Genomic DNA, 18,905 nt, shown 5'->3' with positions numbered 1-18,905 from the left:
CTATGTAGCTCATGGTTAAATGTTACAGGGCTTGATGCCACACAGAAAATTATGTATTATTGTTACTTACTGAGCTAGAGGAGAAAGGACACACCCACTTGAGAAGTTAGGATTAGGAGGACCGCAGAATACAGAGGCAGTGCAAACGTGTGTGTGTGTGTGTGTGTGTGTGTGTGTGTGTGTGTGTGTGTGTGTGTGTGTGGAGGGGTGGGAAAGACAGAAAGGCAGGAAGGGGGCTTTAATTTTTAAGGTTTGTGGAAACACAAGGTCAGAAAGCTTGACCAGCGTGGAGGCAAACTTAGAGACAAATCAAACACTAGTGAAAAGGGAGCCACACACAGCAGGTGGCCCACTCGAGATCACCTTTCCCTTCCCCTGAGCTCTGGGCCGGGGAGGCAGAGCTGCCAGCTCCCGGGGGCACAGGGCTGCCCTCCACAAAGCACTCGATGGCCTCCACCATTTTCCCAGCCTAGGAAGTGCCCATACCAGGAATATTCCTGGGATCACCTTGGCTTTAAGTGGGTGGGGACGGGAGGGAAAAATTGGGAGAGAGTGAGGGAAGGGGAGACATGGTTTAAAAAAAGAATTGTGCTCACTACCGGGCTCATGTAACTGTAACCCTTCTATATATCACCGCAACAATAACAATAAAACATAAATTTAAAAAAAAACTTGGCTATAAGCCCAGGATGAATGTATTGTATGTACTTTAGTATTCTGTAAAGGAGAGCCATAGACATGTTATAGGTGCATCAAATGGCCATTTTACTTTTCTCTTTATTTCAAATAAGTTTTGTGTTGTTTTTTTTTTTTTGCCAGTCCTGGGCCTTGAACTCAGGGCCTGAGCACTGTCCCTGGCTTCCTTTTTGCTCAAGGTTAGCACCCTGCCACTTGAGCCACAGCGCCACTTCTGGCCGTTTTCTATACATGTGGTGCTGGGGAATCGAACCCAGGGCTTCATGTATACGAGGCAAGCTCTCTTGCCACTAGGCCATATTCCCAGCCCTCAAATAAGTTTTTGCATATACCTTGTTAGTTTAGTTAGAGCCAAGCTGAAATAAAAACAATTTTTTTTTTGCCAGTCCTGGGGCTTGAACTCAGAGCCTGAGCACTTCCCTGGCTTCTTTTTGCTCAAGGCTAGCACTCTACCTCTTGAGACACAGAGCCACTTCTGGCCTTTTCTGTTTAGGCGGTGCTGAGGAATCGAACCCAGGGCTTCATGCATGCTAGGCAAACACTCTACCTCTAAGCCACATTCCCAGCTGAAATAAAAATTCTAAGCAATACATTGTAAGTAAATTAAAATATGGGATCCAAAACTAAGTCATACCTTACATGAAAGGCTGTCATTTTTTCTTGTATATTCTATTATTTCTTTCGTTTATTGGTACCCGTGCTAGAACTTGAACACAGGGTCTGGGCACTCTCTCTAGGTTCTTTTGCTCTAGGCTACCACAGTTCCACTTCTGGCTCTTTGGTGGTTAATTGGAAATGAATCTCTTGGGTTTGTCTGCCCCAGCTGGTTTCGAACCACAACCTCAGATCTCAGCCTTCTCCATAGCTAAAATTATAGGTGTGAACCACCAGTACCTTGCATTTTATTTTATTTGTTTTGTTTTCTTTTGAGACAGGGCTTTACTATGGAGCACAACCTGGCTTGACACTCTCTATGTAACCTAGGATGGCATTGAACTTTTAATCTTCCTACCTCTGACTCCCGAGCGCTGGGATTACAGGCATACACCATCCTGCCTGAGCTGACATGAATATTTCCCTCGAGTTTGACAAACTGCTGAGTGGGGTGGGAGGATGAAAACTGCCATCTCCACTTTTATTTTGTATTTTTTTTCCATCTCCACTTTTATAAGTAAAGCATTGAGATTGCAGATGGCCCACGTCTGTCAGAGCCCATGCCCTGACACTGGAAAACCCAATTCTCCCCTGAGTTCAGCACACCCAAGGCCCTGCCCAGCCTGTGGGAGAAGTAAAGGCGCCCACATCCCTGGGCAAAGATGCTTTAGGACAGACACATCTGCTGGTCAAGATGGTGGGACCCAGGGAACTGGGCATTGCATGAGGGGCTTTGAAAAGTGGGCATTCCATGTGACCATGACCCATCAGTGTCCAGGACAGAGAGACAGGTCCCCGAGTAGGGTTCCTGTGTGAGCCTCCATGTCTTCCAGGATATCTAGGTAGCTCGTGGGGGATGCTCCCTGAGACACCCCTGGACCCAGGCTTTGCACAGGGAGAGGCCCTGGGGTCCCAGGGGGCTGCAGGTTGCTGGGAGCCCCCTCCCGGAGGTGAAGCACTTGATGCTGTCCCTGGGGTCCACCCCTCCTACAAAACCCCCAAACAGAGGCCTGACAGAGGTTTTTGTTTTTTATTTGAGGGGGGAGGACATAAAAAAAAATCCAAACCCAACAGTTGAGAAGGCAAGCCACTCAGAAACAAGCCCACACCCCCAGAGAGCAGAGGCAGTCACGTTGCTGGTGGTTCAGGAACAGAGTAGGCAGGGTATACAGAAGCTCACCCGGCTCCGAGCGCTGCCACAAGCCCCACTGGCATTGGCAACTTGAGGACCCCCCACCCCCCCACCCCATGAGCTGCTCTAGATCTGTACAGGAAATTCAGATTGGTTATGGAGCAACTTGGCTATTCTCCTCCCAAATCCTTGGGCTGTCAGCGCCGCCCCAGCTCCAGGTCAGCTCCTTGACTAAGGCCTGTCATTCGAGACTCAGCCTGGGCACCAGCCACCACAGGCCCCTCCTGCGTTCCAGGGCTTCTGGGGGCCGGTAGGCATCAGGCAGGGGCTCCTCACTTCCCGACACTGTCTTCACGTAGATGTGGGCCTCTTGGGGGCCTGTGGTGTTCCTCTCAGGTCGGGGTGGCCGCCCAGGATTCTGCAGGGCACAGATTTTTCTTTTAAAATAGAGCATAGACTTGTGCATGGAGCCAAGAAGGAGTTAAAACAATCTCATTGACTCCCCCTCCACCCACCAACCAAAAAGGAAGATAAAAGGAAATAGGGAAGCCATGGTTTTCAAGACACTGGGTCATCACCTCAAGAAGGGCTAGGCCTTGTGAGTAGAAAGCCTGCGTAGACTGCCTGGGAAGGGGTTCGCGCCACTCCGTCCTCTTTGGCTTATTTTTGGTGTAGTCTCTCTTATTCTCCCCCCCCACTTTTAACTTTTAATCCTTTCAAGTTTTTAGTGTTTCAAATGGGGCCTTGCAACCATCATATAGTTGGGTTTCTCTTTTATAGCTAATCTGAATGTCTCTTGCCTCTTCATTGGAGATATCTGGATCATTGACATATAATGTATTATTGATATGGTTGTGCTTAAATCTGCTGCCTTGCTATGTGTTTTCTATTTTGTTTTATGATCACCTTGTTTCTTGTTTAAAATCCTTTCTGGGGCTGAGAATGTGGCTTAGTGGTAGAGTGCTTGCCTAGCATGCATGAAGCCCTGGATTCAATTCCTCAGAACTACGTAAACAGAAAAAGCCAGAAGTAGCTCTGTGGCTCAAGTGGTAGAAAGCTATCCTTGAGCAAAAGAAGCTCAGGGACATTGCCCAGGCCCTGAGTTCAAGCCCCAGGACTGGCTAGATAGATAGAAAGATAGATAGGTAAAATTCTTTCTGCCTTATTCCACGTAGAGTTTAGAAGAACTTGGATTACTATGTTTCATAAAAAATTCTATTGGGATTTATTTAGGAAGCACGTTCATGATATAGATAACAAATAAACCATGCATTCATGGTGATTGACATCTTTATGTTACTGAGCCTTCCTACCTAGGAGTATGGCATACAACTCTTACTGTTTAGGGTTATGGTATGTCTGATTACAGTTTTATTATGTTCCAGAAATGGATTATGTCTGTTATTCTTTAGATTTCTATATTTTTATTACGATTGCAAAAATTGTCTTTTGGAAAATTGCTTTTTCTAAATGATGTAGATCTAGAGAAATGCATATTGTTTCTGTATATCCACTACGCTTGCTAAAATTTTTTTTTCCAATTCTAATGGTCCTAATTGCTTGTCTTTTCCAATAAAGGCAATTTTGTTTCTTTCTATACTTACATTTTCAATTTCTTTTTCTTTTCTAATCTGAGACAAGGACTCAAACTCAGTATCTGCTGCTTTCATTCTTCAGCTAGTGCTCTACCAGCAGAGCCTCAAACCTTTCAATTTACTTTTCTTATCCTTATATATCGATCAGGTACAATGTTGAATAGAAACAATGAATGCCTTTGATTTATTTCTGCTTTTGTTTTTAAAGCTTGCCTTCAACTTTTACCCTGAGGTATGATGTTTGATGTATTTTTTATGGTTGCTTTATTCCAGAGCTGAGGACTGAACTCGGGGCCTTGCGCTCGCCAGTCAGGTGCTCTTCCGCTGAGCTAAATCCCCAGCCCCTGATTTATTTTTTTAAACATGTCAACTTTTAAGTCAAGTTCCTACTCTAGTTTGCAAACAGCCCAACTCACACGACTTCCCATATTGTCAAGCAAGCAATATGGGAAGAAAGCCCTCCCATGACTGCTTTGAACTTCTCTTCACTGGGTGAGATGGCCACACCATTTTTCTCTTTTGTCAATAAAAGAAATGATGTTAAATTGATTTTCTAGCCTTGGCTCTTTGTGACTCTTTTTGTCAATTGTCAGTACCTAGGCATTGTCCCTGAGCTTTTGTGCTCAAAGCTAGTGCTCTATCACTTTGAGCCACAGCACCACTTCCTAAAGTGATTTTCTAACATCAACTTAACCCTGAATTCCTATCTTCCCAATAAACACAAGAAGCTTAAATTTTGAACATAAACTTCTCTTGTTCCACACATTTCTACATGTGATCCTATCATACTTTTTGTACATGGAAGGCTTTGAAAGCCTTAGTTCAGTTACTGTGTGAATCAACTGTAGAAACTCTAGTAAAAGGTTCTCACCTCTGATATCTTGGGATTGTCACTGATTTCAGAAATTTCACATGGTCTGTCATTTTCCTAAAGTGTAATAAAAAAAACTAAAATCAAAATGTGAAAGGCATAACCTATAACCATGACTAAAACCAGTGGATTTTAAACGTTAGGATCCCCAAAGCTTTAAAATAAAACAACACACACACAAGCAAAGAGATAGTAATCCCTCCCCAAACATAGCAAAACAAACTCAAGAATCATCATTATGAACTACTTTAAAAACAATCCCAGGTTGACTGGTGGAGAAGTGAATGGGAACAGACATAAAATGAGATTGATAATCAGGTCTACACTACAATTCTCTCTATTGTATGTTTATTTCTATTTCTATTCTATTCTATTATATATATATTTAAGTTACAGTAACCTTTACAAAGGTTTGGCTTTCCATAGTTTCAGTTTCTTGTGGACAACGAGGGCATGAAATTGTCATGGGAAATCCCAGAAGCAAACAATTCCTAAGTGTTTTTTTTCTTTGGCCAGTCCTGGGCTTGCACTCAGGGCGTGGGCACTGTCCCTGAGCTTCTTTTGCTCAAAGCTATAACTCTACCACTTGAGCCACAGCACCACTCCCAGCTTTTTCTGTCTATGTGGTACTGAGGAATCAAACCCAGGGCTTCATGCATGCTAGGCAAGCATTCTACCACTAAGCCACATTCCCAGCCCACAATTGCTAAGTTTTAAGCTGCAATGTTGAGAAATGTGATGAAATTTTGCTTCATCCCATCTAGAATGCGATCATCCCTTTAGCTAGCATATCCCCACTGTACATGTTACCTACCTTGTAGTATTCCAGAGAAAGGACAAGAAACCACGTTCACAACACTATAGTTTGTTGTTGTAATTGTTTTATTTTACTGTTAGTTACTATTGTTACTCTCTTACTGTGGTTAAGTTATAATTTATATGTAGGTATGTGTGCATAGTGGAAACCAGTATCTGTGGGGATTGATACTGCCATAGTCCCAGACATCCCCTGGGGAAGCCTAGATGTGTCCTTTGTGGATAAGAGGAGACCACTATATCTATAACGAAAGTATTTATTTATTTGGCTAGGAGAGAAGCTTGGTGATAGAGCACTTGCCTAGTGCGCACAAGACCCTGGGTTTAACCCTCAGAACCACAAATATATATATATATATATATATATATATATATATATTATAAATAGTATGTACAATGCCTCTTTGCCTTCAGTCTTTCTTAACATTATCTCTAGCCCTGCATTGTGAAGCTTGTGCCTTATAAACATCCTGGGCCACTAGAACATTTCACTGTTTGGGAGAGGAATGACAGAGTCTCAGTATGTCATCCAGGTTGGCCTCAAACTCCTGATCCTCCTGCCTCAGCCACCTGAACATTGACATTAAATGTGTGTGTTACCATGCTGGGCACCACTGCCACTTTTTGCCACTCCAAATACCATCATTGTTGCCAGAGATTTCTTTAAATGGCCTGAGAGTTATACACAAATCCATTCTAACTAGAGTACAAGGTCGAATCTAAGATGGAAATCATGGCACAAACACGTTACCAGGGATGATATTGATCAAAATGCATTGTATTCACCAACTGATATGTGGAATAGAAACCCCTTCATATAAAATACGACTTCCCCCCACCTTGTCCTTGTCCCAGCTCCCAAACTAGTTCACTGAAACACTAATTCCTGCCACAGAGCTACAGGCAACCCAGCCCTCACCTCAGCAGGCTCCCTGCGCCTTCGCTGGCGGATCACCGTAAACAGCAAGGCCACCAGCAGGGCAGTGGCCACCACGGATGGAATGCCTGCTGCCACTCCAAGAGAGGGCCCACAGTCCTGGCACACAGAGAAAGAAACACTTTCCTTAAGACTGAAGGAAGAATTCAGTGCCTAAATAGCAAACACAAAACCTAGACCCTCAAGGTCACAGAGAAAATCCAAAGGGTCATGAAATGCTGTGGGGGAAAAAAAGGGTTGTAACATACATATATGACAAATAACTTGCTTTCCTAGGAGCTTGTTTACAGAGCAAATCAGTTGAAAAGGGTGATAATCTAGAACAATGGACAGCCTCTCTGAGGGGCAGAAACACAAAGGCCTCTTGTATAGGAAAAGCCCAGGAATGGCTCAGGCAGATTCATCATCCCTTACTGGTTTGGCAAAAAATTAAAGCATGTTACTCTTACATATTCCAGCCCACACCACCTGATGCGTTCTTGTTTGTTTGTTTTTTTAAGTTTACTTTCACTAGATGCATGAAACAATTTTTGAATGTCCATTTCATTTTAATATGAGTGGGAATAGTCATGGCTAAGTTTTCAGGTTTCTAGATTTTTCTGGAATATTGAGTTTATCTGCAGGATTCTCCAGTCGCTATGCAATTCTTATGGCATGCTGCATTCTTCTTCACTTTTGGGGGGGGGAGGATGATTCTTATCAAAATATAATAAAAGCAAATTTTCAGGTTGATGACTTTCCACATAGTGGGTGGGCATGATGCATAATCAACACTCAGATCCAGGAGCTGCCGGGACCCTGGGGGCCCCATCCTGCCTCCCCCTTGCTGTTTGGGGCCACCACCTGGAGCTCTACTGCTGTCTGTTATTCAGCGTAATCTAGGTGGCTTGTCTTTGTTCAATGCCATGAAATCCATGTGCTCCCTCACTTTTGAGCAGAGATGGTTGTAAGAATAATTGCAGGGCCAAGTTTAGGGCTTGGTGACAGTACCCTAATCAAATCCTAATCTTCCAGACAAATGCTCAAGATCCGTTGAGCATCCCTACTTCCATCTAACAACCAGCCAAAGCCTTGGGAACTTCTGGGGGCACTTACCGCTTCTTTTCCACCAGTGATAACTGGGGAGGAAGTCTACAAAAAAAAAAAAAAAGAAGAAGAAGAAGAACATGTCTTATAAGGAGACAAAATCCACACAATCCTCATCTGAGTTTTCCAAGGTCTGGTGGTAGGCAGGGGAGAATACATGAAGCTACTGCTCTGCCTGCGCCTTCTTTACCTGTGCCCCTCCAGCTCTCCCCAGAGCCCGAGGCTCTCGCCAACGCCTGCTGACTGCAGCAGCGAGCCATTGTGGACCACTTACTGTGGGCAGAGCAATCTAGCACTTTTCCTACATTGACATGTGTGTTCGTCTCAGCAGCCAGTGACGACAACAACCCCCATTTGACAGCTCAGAGGAGCAGGGCACAGAGAAATGGGGGAATTGGTGTGAGGTCCCGCAACCGGCTACAGCAGGCTACAGTAGTCTGACTCTAGGACCCCCGGTCCTATCTCCTGTGCCAGGCACAGTACCCAGCCCAGGTTTCCATACATGAGAGTTCAGTCTGACCCAGTCTGACCCAGGACAGAGGATGTTCTAGAAACACCAACTGCCTGGCCTGAGAGAGGATGCCCAGGAAGCAAACTAACACAGAGCAGCATGGACAAAACAGAATGATTGACCCTACCCAGGTTCTCAGAGAAATGAGAAGATGGCAGCTGCCGTCCTCAGGCCCTCCACCTGGCACCCTCCATGCCTGAGCTGTGGCTTCTCAGCATAGCCTCAATAGAAGGCGTCTGACCATGTGAGGACTAAGCCTGTGGTGACCTCCCAACAGCCAGCGAGAAAGTTCCAGCAGTGACGAAAGAAAAGGTTTTAACAGGCGATGAGAAAGATTAGGAAACCTGTCTGCAGACAATGAGACTGAGGTGGAGCGATGGAGTGAGTCGAGAGATCCAAAGCCAGGACCCCAGGAGGGGAGAGCAGATGCTGGGAGAGCTGGCAGGACAAGGATATCCAGCGTGGACACTGGTGGCACCAGAAGGTTAGCAGCAAGTTGTAAGGGCCCAACATTGTACTCGTTTCTAGAACACAGTCCTCCTGAGTGCTAGTGTAGGAGTGCTCTCTAATAGCCTCAGAACTTACCAGAAAAGTCTGGACCATAGAATCCACCAAGATGCCGAATCAGGACGATGCCTCCCTCACCCAAGCACACAACGGATGTGAAAAATCCCTCTGGCTGTTAGTGCTATCTCTGAACAGTGTGAGAACAGGAGGTGGGAGAGCAGCTGCCGGTGAAGCGGTGAGCTCCAGGGACTGAAATCTCTCTCCAAATGCGGTCACCAGGAGCTTTAAGATGTTCATTCCCCAGCGAGAATCTATTCCAGCCACGTGCAAGTGGCTCACGCCTATAATGCTAGCTACTCAGGACGCTGAGATCTAAGGATCGTAGGTTCAAAGCCAGCCAGGGAAGACAAACCCAAGAGACACTTATCTCCAAAAGCCAGAGCAGAGACGTGGCATAAGTGGTAAAATACTACCCTTGAACCACAAAAAAAAGGTCAGGGACAGCACCTAGACTCTGAGTTCAAGCCCCAGGACTAGCACAAAATTAAAACAACGATGGGAAAATTTAAATATATAAATGTATACTAAGAAAACAATAATCAAAGACAAATATAAAAATGATGTCAAGAAAAACTGAACAGGAAGGGAATGCACCAATGATTTCTGTTCATGGGAACTTAGAGTTTGGGGCTCTTCCTATTTTTCTTTTCAAAATGTTCATTTATTACTTTTATACTTGCAGACCTTGTTCTCATCACCGCTCAGCTCTCACCAGTTTCTTGTGGGGTAGACGGGGCGGTGAACCTGCCTGTTGGACTTACCGTGTTAGTGGGCAGTGTGAAGATGAGTGAAAAGTTCTGCAAGAGAGAAGGAAGCATTAAAACTCCCCAGAATGGTTAGTGAGTTCCTGACTCCTCAAACCCCGAGGCCCTAATATACTTCAAAGGGATGGGCTGGTCCTCCAGGGAGACTGTCTCTGCTCTGGGTGTTGGCCCCAGAAGGAGGGGCAGCCTTGCCCCTCCCCCACCAAGGCCCAACCACAGCTGTATTAGGGGTACAATCAGTGCAGTTCTGGTCTGAGGGGTGCTCATGCATAAGGACATCAAAAATTTCAGCAAGAGACTGAAAATGTTTTGTTTTCTCCAGAACTATATTTAGGGGAGAAACTGTACAGTTCTGAAATACTTTGTATTTTCAGCTTAGAGCAGAAAGCAAATCCTCCACCCCACAAGGTGGTGACACTTCTCCAAATGAGTTACCCTGGAGAGACGGGCTGCCATGTTTACTGAGTTCCAAACAGGGGAGTGGGCTATGGAGCTGAACTGGTCAGAATGGTGGGGAGAGGTAAGCCCACCCGCCCTACCTCCCCTCGCACCTGGACTCACTCTCCTCAACATGGGGAATCAACGTGTAAAGATGGTGGGCTCCGCAGACTGCCGGACACCCTGCCTTGGTGTCCACTTACTTGTTCAAACTCTAACCGGGGCGTGGTGGCTCCTTTCTCCTTCCTGTCCTTACCCTATCGCTCCAGTTTGGACTCATTGAGACATCTGTCCAGGCTGCTGCTTCTCCGCCTGGACAGGAGCAGCGGATGGACCCTACTCTAACATGGCCAGCAACAATCTCTGATCCTGATTTCCCAGGCTGAAGCGATTTTGCTTCCATTTTCCAGGCTCTCAACAACTGGGACTCAGCCATCTTGATGAAAGCCCCTAGTGACACTCAGGCTCCCTGACCATGCTGGACCCGCCCTGCCCTCCAGCTCCTGATCTCCCTCCCTCAACCTCAGACTAGGTTCTTTCATTCTAGGAATAAGATATTTGCAAAACATTATCAGGTGTTAACAACAGGAATCTTGTGAAGAATTTTAAAATATTAAAGATCGGTTAGGCACCAGTGGGCTCACATCTGTAATCCTTGCTATTTGGGAACTAAAATCAGAAGGATCATGGTTCAAGGCCAGTATTGGGGTGGGGGTGGGGCTGTTAGCAATAGTTCAAGAAACCCCTTTTAAGCCAATAGCTGGGTGTGGTGTCATGTCTGTGATCCCAAACTATGTCAGGAGCTGAGATAGAGAGGATTTGAGTCCTAAGCCAATCTGGACAGAAAAATCCATGAGACTTCATCTCAGTGGAGAAGTTAAGCATGGTGGTACATGCCTGTCATCATCCCAGCTATGATGAGATGCCTAAAATAGCTGTGTGGTAACCCAGGTGCATGCCTGGGCAGGAAGAGAGACCCTATCTCAAAAGAAAAAAAAAAGTCAGTGCAAAAAAGGACTGGAGGTGTGACTGTAATAGAGTGCTTGCTTAGCAAGCATAGCACACTTGAGTTCAAACTCCCATACTGCCATTAAAAAAAATGAATGTAGATGATATGATTTCCAGCCTGAAGTATGTCAGAGGTATTTTTTTTTTTTTTTTTTGCCAGTCCTGGGGCTTGGACTCAGGGCCTGAGCACTGCCCCTGCCTTCTTTTTGCTCAAGGCTAGCACTCTGCCACTTGAGCCACAACGCCACTTCTGGCCATTTTCTGTATATGTGGTGCTGGGGAATCAAACTCAGGGCCTCATGTATATGAGGCAGGCACTCTTGCCACTAGGCCATATTCCCAGCCCTGTCAGAGGTAATTTTAAACCTTGAAACTTTATTTCACATGAGAGGAGATTGAGACCCAAGACTCATCAGAAATGACCTAATGGATAAGTGAGAACAGTTTGTCTGTCTCATTCTCTCTCGCTCTCTCTCTCTCTCTCTCTCTCTCTCTCTCTCTCTCTCTCTCTCTCTCTCTCTCTCTCTCTCTGGCAAATGAGCTTGGTCCACATGACCCTGGTCCAAGCTAAGAAATGGTTTCAGAGAGGGTAGGCTCAATCTGTGCCAAAGTGCTGGCACACATCTTTTGGCGAACTGACTGGTGGGTTGGAGTAGAGATGGCCTACTGCATGAGGAAACCTGTGAACTGGAACTGTATTAAGCAGAATGTACTTCTGTCTAGCTATGCTCTAAGATTATGTCCTCCAATTAAGATGGCCCCATCCAACTCGCATGCTTCAACAGTGACTTTGCCCACTCTCTGTCGATTAGAAATATGGCATCTTGCTGGGTACCAGTGGCTCACACCTATAATCATAGTTACTCAGGAGGCTGAAATTTGAAGATCATGGTTCAAAACCAACCCCAAAAAGAAAATGTCAGATGTGGTGCTGTTGATCAAGTGGTAGAGTGCTAGTTGTGAGCAAAAGGAGTTCAGGGACAGCACTCAGGCCCAGGGTTCAAGTCCCAGGACTGGAAAAAAGAGAAAGGAAGGAAGGAAGGAAGGATGGAAGGAAGAAAGGAGAGGAAAAAGAAAGATAGCATCTTCACTTTGCCAAGAAGGAAACCATCTCTAGAATGTCCATGGGTGGCCAGGTCCATATACTTGGTTAGCTGTCACCATATCTAGGTTCTTGGTAACAGCCTCTTTCTACCACTTGCTGAGAAGGCTACGAGGTTTCTACACAACTCCTGCAGTTTCTGCATATGAACCAGAGGCCTTATACACCTCTTCATCCATGACCCTGTTGGAGCAAGGGGTAATCTGGGCCTCCTAGGTCAGGTTCCTGTTGCTCGAGGATCTCACCACTGTCCTTCGTGCTGACACCAACCAGGCAGAGCAGTGCTGCAAGGACACTGGTGAGTGATGCCCTAGATGCAGCTGCCCAGCACTTACGTCACCAGTGAATGCTGGGCACTGATGTCACTAGGCCCAAGACAAAGCTTCCTTTACAGAGAGATGGGAGAATAGAAGCAGAAGCAACAAGCAGGCTATTGCATGCATTGTTTATCAACTGTCGGATGACAAAGATCTTGGCCAGTTTCAGCATGTGAAGACATTCATATGTTGTAGAAACACAGTACAGTGTTCTCACGGAGAGAAAAACACGGCACAGTGCCCTTCAGAGATGCAGCTGGGTAGGGTGAAGCAACCCTGGGCATAGGGCCACCCGAGCTGGATTTGAGTCCAGACACCTCCATCACTTAATGGCTTAGATAAATCACTTAACCTCTCTGGTCTCCATTTGCCAATCTATTCTTCCAGGCTCAGGTTTTCTATATTCAAAATGGGATGCTATTGCTATTAACTTGCCATCTCTACCCTTCAGGATAAGCCCAAGGGATATAATGTCTATGGTAGTTCCTTCCAGATTATCATACCCTCTGGGATGTGAGGAGTTGCATGGCAGCCTGTTCTTCAAGGCCTGGACAGCACAGCGTTAGTATACAAAGCCACTTGGGAAGTTCTTGTAAGGTGAAGTAAATCATACTCAAAGAATCAGACTGTGTACGATACACCTGTTAGCTGTTACTGCTCCTCTGGGCAGGCAGTACATGTCTAAAGAATGACTCCAAAGGCACTTGCAATCTTGGTGGCTGAGCGTCTCTGGTGAGTTTGTTGGAGAGGGAAGGAGGAAAGATGGCAGTGACTCAGTTACTGAAGGTGTGCTGGCATCAAACACTGTCCTCACAATCTCCCCACGAGGGGAGTGGTGTTGCCCCTAGGTCCTGGATCTGGAAATAGGTTTCTGGAGGAAGCAAGCTTATCAGTGGTAAGGGTTAGGTGCCAGATGTTCCTAACTCTAAAATTCAATGTGTTTGTATCCTCCCTCCTCATCTTTGCATTCCACATGCAAGTGAGATACACACTATTTTTCTTTTTGTGTCTAGCTAGCCATGTCCTCTAGGTCCATCCAGGCTGTGGCAAGTGGCAGTATCTTTCCCCCTTTTTGATGGTGGTACTAGGGATTGAACTCAGAGCCTTGCACTTGCTAGGTAAACATTCCACCACCTGAACTAGGCCCTCAGCCCTTTTGTTTTTGTTTTGTTTTGTTTTGCCAGTCCTGGGGCTTGAACTCAGGGCCTGAGCATTGTCCCTGGCTTCTTTTTGCTCAAGGCTAGCACTCTGCCACTTGAGCCACAGAGCCACTTCTGGCTTTTTCTATATACATGGTGCTGAGGAATCGAACCCAGGGCTTCATGTATACGAGACGAGCACTTTACCAGTAGGCCATATTCCCAGCCCAGCCCTTTTGTTTTTGAGACTAACTTTTCCTAGACCAGAAAAAATTTTTTCACCTTCTCGAATCTGCCTCCAGACTAGCTAAGATTACAGGTAGGAACCACCATGCCTAGTGGATCACCTCCTTTTAAAATACTGAAAAATATTCATCTAGGAACTATATATGTGTGTGTGTATTTATATACACAAATATATGTAATATGTAATATAGATGACATACAGTATACATATATAACACATAATATACATTGTGCATATAATATATACATACACACATATATACACACATATATACACCATATATACACATAATGGAACATATATACACAATAGAATATGTATCACATATGTGTATGTGTGTATATATATGTATGTATATGTACACACATATAGTTTCTTTAGGAGTTCAACCACTGACAAACATCCAAACTGTTTCCAGAATCCTTTAATAAAGAAAACAGAAATCTCCTGTTTTCCTTCCTGGTTTAACAAATCTCACTTGGTTGAGAGACAAATACCCACCACAAATCAGTGAGCGGGCTGGAGAGTTTGTGATCTGCCTGCTGAGAACATAGCAGGAAGCAGCCTGCATAAGAAAGAGGACACCATTGATGCAAGTAGGCAAGGAACACAGCTGAAGCATCTACTCTCAAAATAAAAGGTGAGATCAGCAAAATAATACTTGAGATTAAAAAAAAACACCTAATTATGTTGCACAAAGGAAAGTAATTACAAGCCCAACTCCTTGATTGCATTGTACCAGTTATAGTTGATTGAATTCAGAGACCTGAGCTTTGAAAGTCTGCAAATCAGTTTTACAGAGAGAAATGTTTGGCTGAGAGAAGATGCTAATGCTCACTCACCATTTCCAACAGCCTCCCAAGAACCTCTGCAAGCGCAGCCTTTGGCAAGCTCCTTTCTTGCCAGCGTTACTGGCTTGTGTCTCCCATTGTAGGAACACCCAGCTGGAATTGCTGGGGAGGCAAGGCTAGCAGTGGCTCTGAGAAAGCCCTGGCCAAGCCATGTATGGTCAGGGGAGTAGCCAGGCCCTCAGCCCGTCCCTCGAGAAAGACAGCTCTGTCCCCTGGACACCGCAAGTGGCTCAGGTCCTCTAGCCTCTTTGTTTTTGTTTTCTGGCTTTCTTACTTTTCTGGCAGCTTCTTCGATCTCAGCAAAGAAGCCCCCAGCTGGCCTGAGAGCTTGGAATCTCCCACAATTGACAGCTCTTTAGAAACAATGGGCCACACAGGCCGAGGCGGGCCACTCTGTCCCCAGCTGACAGGCATGGCCACGCTCCTGGCCATGAGGAAAGCAACATGCCACCCGCTCACTGCAGGGGATGGCTGTGGGTAGGTGCTGAGCTGCACTGGAGGCAGGGACAGGGCTGCCACAGTGAACAGCTCTGTGGTCAGACAGTGGACCGATGCCCCCCCCCCCCAAGTCCTCATAGGTCAGTGGGAATCTCCAAGGGCTCAGAGTGCTGTACAGTTGATGACTTGTCATGAACTTGCTTCTTTAAGATGGAAAGTTGCCAACGAAACCAAATTACAACTAATCATGTTGGTCACTTAAAGAGAACCATCAAGAGAGGAGCAAAGAGGGAGGTCGCTGCTTTAGATGACTCCAGGAGATGACATTGGAGCTACAGGTGGAAGATATGAAGAGCACAGAGGTGTGAAGGGTAGAGGGAGGAGAGGCCCAGTCGAAAGGTCCTGCAGGCTTGGTGTGCTCATAGAACCGGAAGGAGGCCGCTATAGCTGTAACAAAACCAAGGAGTGACCCGGAAGAACTTAAGGACAGAGTGGATCTGTGGCCTGATGATGCAGGCACAGCAGAAGATAATGAGTTTTGGGGTTTTTTTTGAGTGTTGTTTTTTTTTTAATCCCTAGGGAAAGGGGAAGCCTTTAAAGCGTTATAAGTGATGAGGAAGCATGATCAAAACCTACTTCAAAATTAGAAGGTAAGGGCTGGGAATGGGGCTTAGCAGTAGAGTACTTGCCTAGCAGGCATGAAGCCCTGGGTTCGATTCCTCAGCACCACATAAAGAGAAAAAGTCGAAAGTGGCACTGTGGATCAAGTGGTAAAGTGTTAGCCTTGGGCAAAAAGAAGCCAGGGACAGTGCTCAGGCCCTGAGTTCAAGCCCAGGACTGGCCAAAAAACAAATACATAAAAATTTAGAAGGTGAAGTATGTTTTCTATTGGATGTGTGTCACTCTCACACTGTTGGAGTGCTTTTTTAAAAAGTCATTAAGTCCAGGGGCTGGGGATATGGCCTAGTGGCAAGAGTGCCTGCCTCATATACATGAGGCCCTGGGTTCGATTCCCCAGCACCACATATACAGAAAATGGCCAGAAGTGGCGCTGTGGCTCAAGCGGCAGAGTGCTAGCCTTGAGCAAAAAGAAGGCAGGGGCAGTGCTCAGGCCCTGAGTCCAAGCCCCAGGACTGGCCAAAAAAAAAAAAAAAATTAAAAAGTCATTAAGTCCAACCATTGTAAGTTGAGGACCATCTGTATTGAGCCTGAGGTTCATCACCTTAGAAATGGTAAGGAATGGCTTTAGTGGGCAAGCAGTTAAAGACAGATGTGGTTCTCTGCTCATGTGTACCTCCCCATCATTTAAACTGGTACAAGTCCAGCCACACCAGTGAATTATGGGACCCTCAACTTTGCCAGCTTAAAAACCTAGAACATGCTCAGTGACCACAGGCTATACTGTCTTTCTGGGCTGCTACACAGAACAGCATTGCCTGAATGTCTTACAACAACTAGGTGCCTTTATAAACATAGCTCTGGAGTCCACAAGTTCAAGGCTCCAGCAGATTTGACGCCTGGTGAACACCTGCATCTTGGCTCACCTACAAGCATGTTTTGGCTGGGTCTTCATAGGGGAGAAAGGACAGGGGGCTCTCCGTAGTCTCTTATGAGGGCATAAATCTCTGGTGGCCTAATCACATCCGAAGGCTCATTTCTTAATACTGCTGCATTGGGTTCTAGGACTTGAGTATACAAATTTTAGAGTACACAAATGTTTGGTCTGTTTTCTATGCCCTTATCTAAAATGTCAGTAATGAAAGTAGTAAAGAACATATTAAACAGAAGGACCATGATCACTTCCCATTATGAATGTCACTAGTAAGAGGCATTAATGTTATGCACCCAATATTTCTGTAAGGTCCATTGTGGGAGGGCTCCATGCAGATACCCCCACCTGTTTTAAGTCTGTGCCCAGTACCTGACTTACCTACGTAACTGGCACACCTGGAGGCAGTTACCTCCTCTTTCTCTGAGGTCACATCCAATCCTCCTGGCCATATCTCCCACCTTTCCCTATATAATCCAGCTCAACACAGTTCCCTCTCTCATCCCTTTTCTCTCTTACTCTTTTTCCCTTCTTCCTTCCCCTCTGTCTCCCTACACTTCCATCTTGTGTGGGTTGGCAGTTTGCTTTGCCCCCAATAAACTCCTGAACCATGTGGTAGGTTTCCTTTCTGGTGAACCTGACAATTTCTAGTTCACTTTGTTCTTACCTGAAGTTAAGCACAGCCATATAATGTGCTTTGGTCAGTGAAGGGGGAGTACAATATGTTACTCTCAAGCCACACTAATAACCAGTGTGATCTGTCAGCTTCCTTGTGTCATGCACGCTCTAGATGGTGCCATTCCATCAGCCTGATTTATGAGGATGATGAGAAAGAGCTTCCAGACGACCAGAAATTAACATAGAGTGTGGCCAAGAAATAAATCTCTCCTATGTGAAGTTAAAGAGAACTTGGGTTGTTTGTTGTTGCAGCATAAGCTAACCTATACTGACTGATACATGGACATTTATAAGCTCACAACCTTGGAACTCACTTATTAAGTTCAGAAGATGAACCATGCTGGGGCTATCTATCATTACCTATCATCATCTATCTGTCTAACCATTTATCATCTTTCTACCAACCTATCATCTGTCTAGTCTATTTCTCATCTACCTACCTACATAGATGTACATAGACATCTAGATTTAACACCAGTGGGCCCCAAAATGTGGTGACTGTAGGAAAGCCATTTTTAGCTTGTGCTAAAGGCAGTATTGCTACATAGCCCTGACGGGCCTTGAACTATGTAACCCAGGCCGGTCTCAAACTCATGATCCTCCTTCCTCAGCCTCCCAGGGGCTGAAATTACAGGTGTATAGCACCTTACTAGGTTGCCTATGTCTTTCTAAGTCCATTAGGAACTCAGTTCTGGAGCCAATCATTTGGATTCTTACCAGAGAGTGAAGGTTCTTTTTTTTGCCAGTCCTGGGCCTTGGACTCAGGGCCTGAGCACTGTCCCTGGCTTCTTTTTGCTCAAGGCTAGCACTCTGCCACTTGAGCCGCAGCGCCACTTCTGGCCATTTTCTGTATATATGGTGCTGGGGGAACCGAGGACTTCATGTATATGAGGCAAGCGCTCTTGCCACTAGGCCATATCCCCAGCCCCGAGAGTGAAGGTTCTTTAACAACCTAAGTTGTTCTGGCTGTAGAGAAAATTATTGCCGGGAGCACCTATCTCATCTGAAGTAGCAACAAAGACTCAGGACACGTCAATAAATTACATTCTTTAATGAAACCACCCTTTGTAGACAGGCATGTAAGCTCCTCTCAATGTTCTCTTTAAAACTGACATTCTATGGAATGACTCAAAATAAAGAACATCTTATATTTATAGATAACACTTTAAACAGTTCTGTAAAAGAAATCTTTTAGGCATTTTGGTATTTTTACTCAGAAGTTCAGTCTATAAAGCAAACTTTTAAAATATCTGTTGGAAGCCAAAGGAATCTTCATTCCAGAAGTGAATACGAATGCTGCCATATTCTGAGGGTTTCCAAACCACCCAGACTGATGGGAAAACTCTCAAGTTAATTTGCTAGCTAACTGCATTGAAACCAATTAATTTAATCAGGCAGAGAAATTTGTAACTATCGTGAAACTGAAGAAATAATGAAATAAGAGGAAACTTTCAGAAGAAAATAAAAATTATAAATGAATCAATGCCCACACAGCCTTGCTTCATCTGT

The 18,905-nt window shown here is 45.2% G+C and overlaps 1 protein-coding gene across 1 annotated transcript; it reads right to left on the bottom strand.

Moving 5' to 3' along the window:
• Nucleotides 1-2,723: 2,723 nt before the first annotated feature.
• Opalin (oligodendrocytic myelin paranodal and inner loop protein) lies at nucleotides 2,724-7,904 on the bottom strand. The gene is made up of 5 exons (XM_048335280.1): nucleotides 7,896-7,904; nucleotides 7,797-7,832; nucleotides 6,684-6,800; nucleotides 4,949-5,005; nucleotides 2,724-2,900 (listed from the first exon to the last, which is right to left on the bottom strand). The coding sequence occupies exons 1-5, from the start codon at nucleotides 7,902-7,904 to the stop codon at nucleotides 2,724-2,726; spliced, it is 396 nt and encodes a 131-aa protein (XP_048191237.1).
• Between the last annotated feature and the right edge of the window lie 11,001 nt (nucleotides 7,905-18,905).

The sequence above is a fragment of the Perognathus longimembris genome, chromosome 2 (genome assembly GCF_023159225.1).
Source record: "Perognathus longimembris pacificus isolate PPM17 chromosome 2, ASM2315922v1, whole genome shotgun sequence".
NCBI classification, from domain to species: domain Eukaryota; kingdom Metazoa; phylum Chordata; class Mammalia; order Rodentia; family Heteromyidae; genus Perognathus; species Perognathus longimembris.
This window is presented reverse-complemented; position numbering and strand designations above follow the sequence as displayed.

Bases quoted from the DNA above. Each gene is read 5' to 3' on its own strand.
- Opalin (XM_048335280.1), bottom strand. The intron at 5,006-6,683 runs GTGAGGGCTGGG...ATTACACTTTAG, and splicing joins GGCGCAGGGAGCCTGCTGAG to GAAAATGACAGACCATGTGA. The intron at 2,901-4,948 runs GTGAGAACCTTT...TGTGCCCTGCAG, and splicing joins ACAATCCCAAGATATCAGAG to AATCCTGGGCGGCCACCCCG.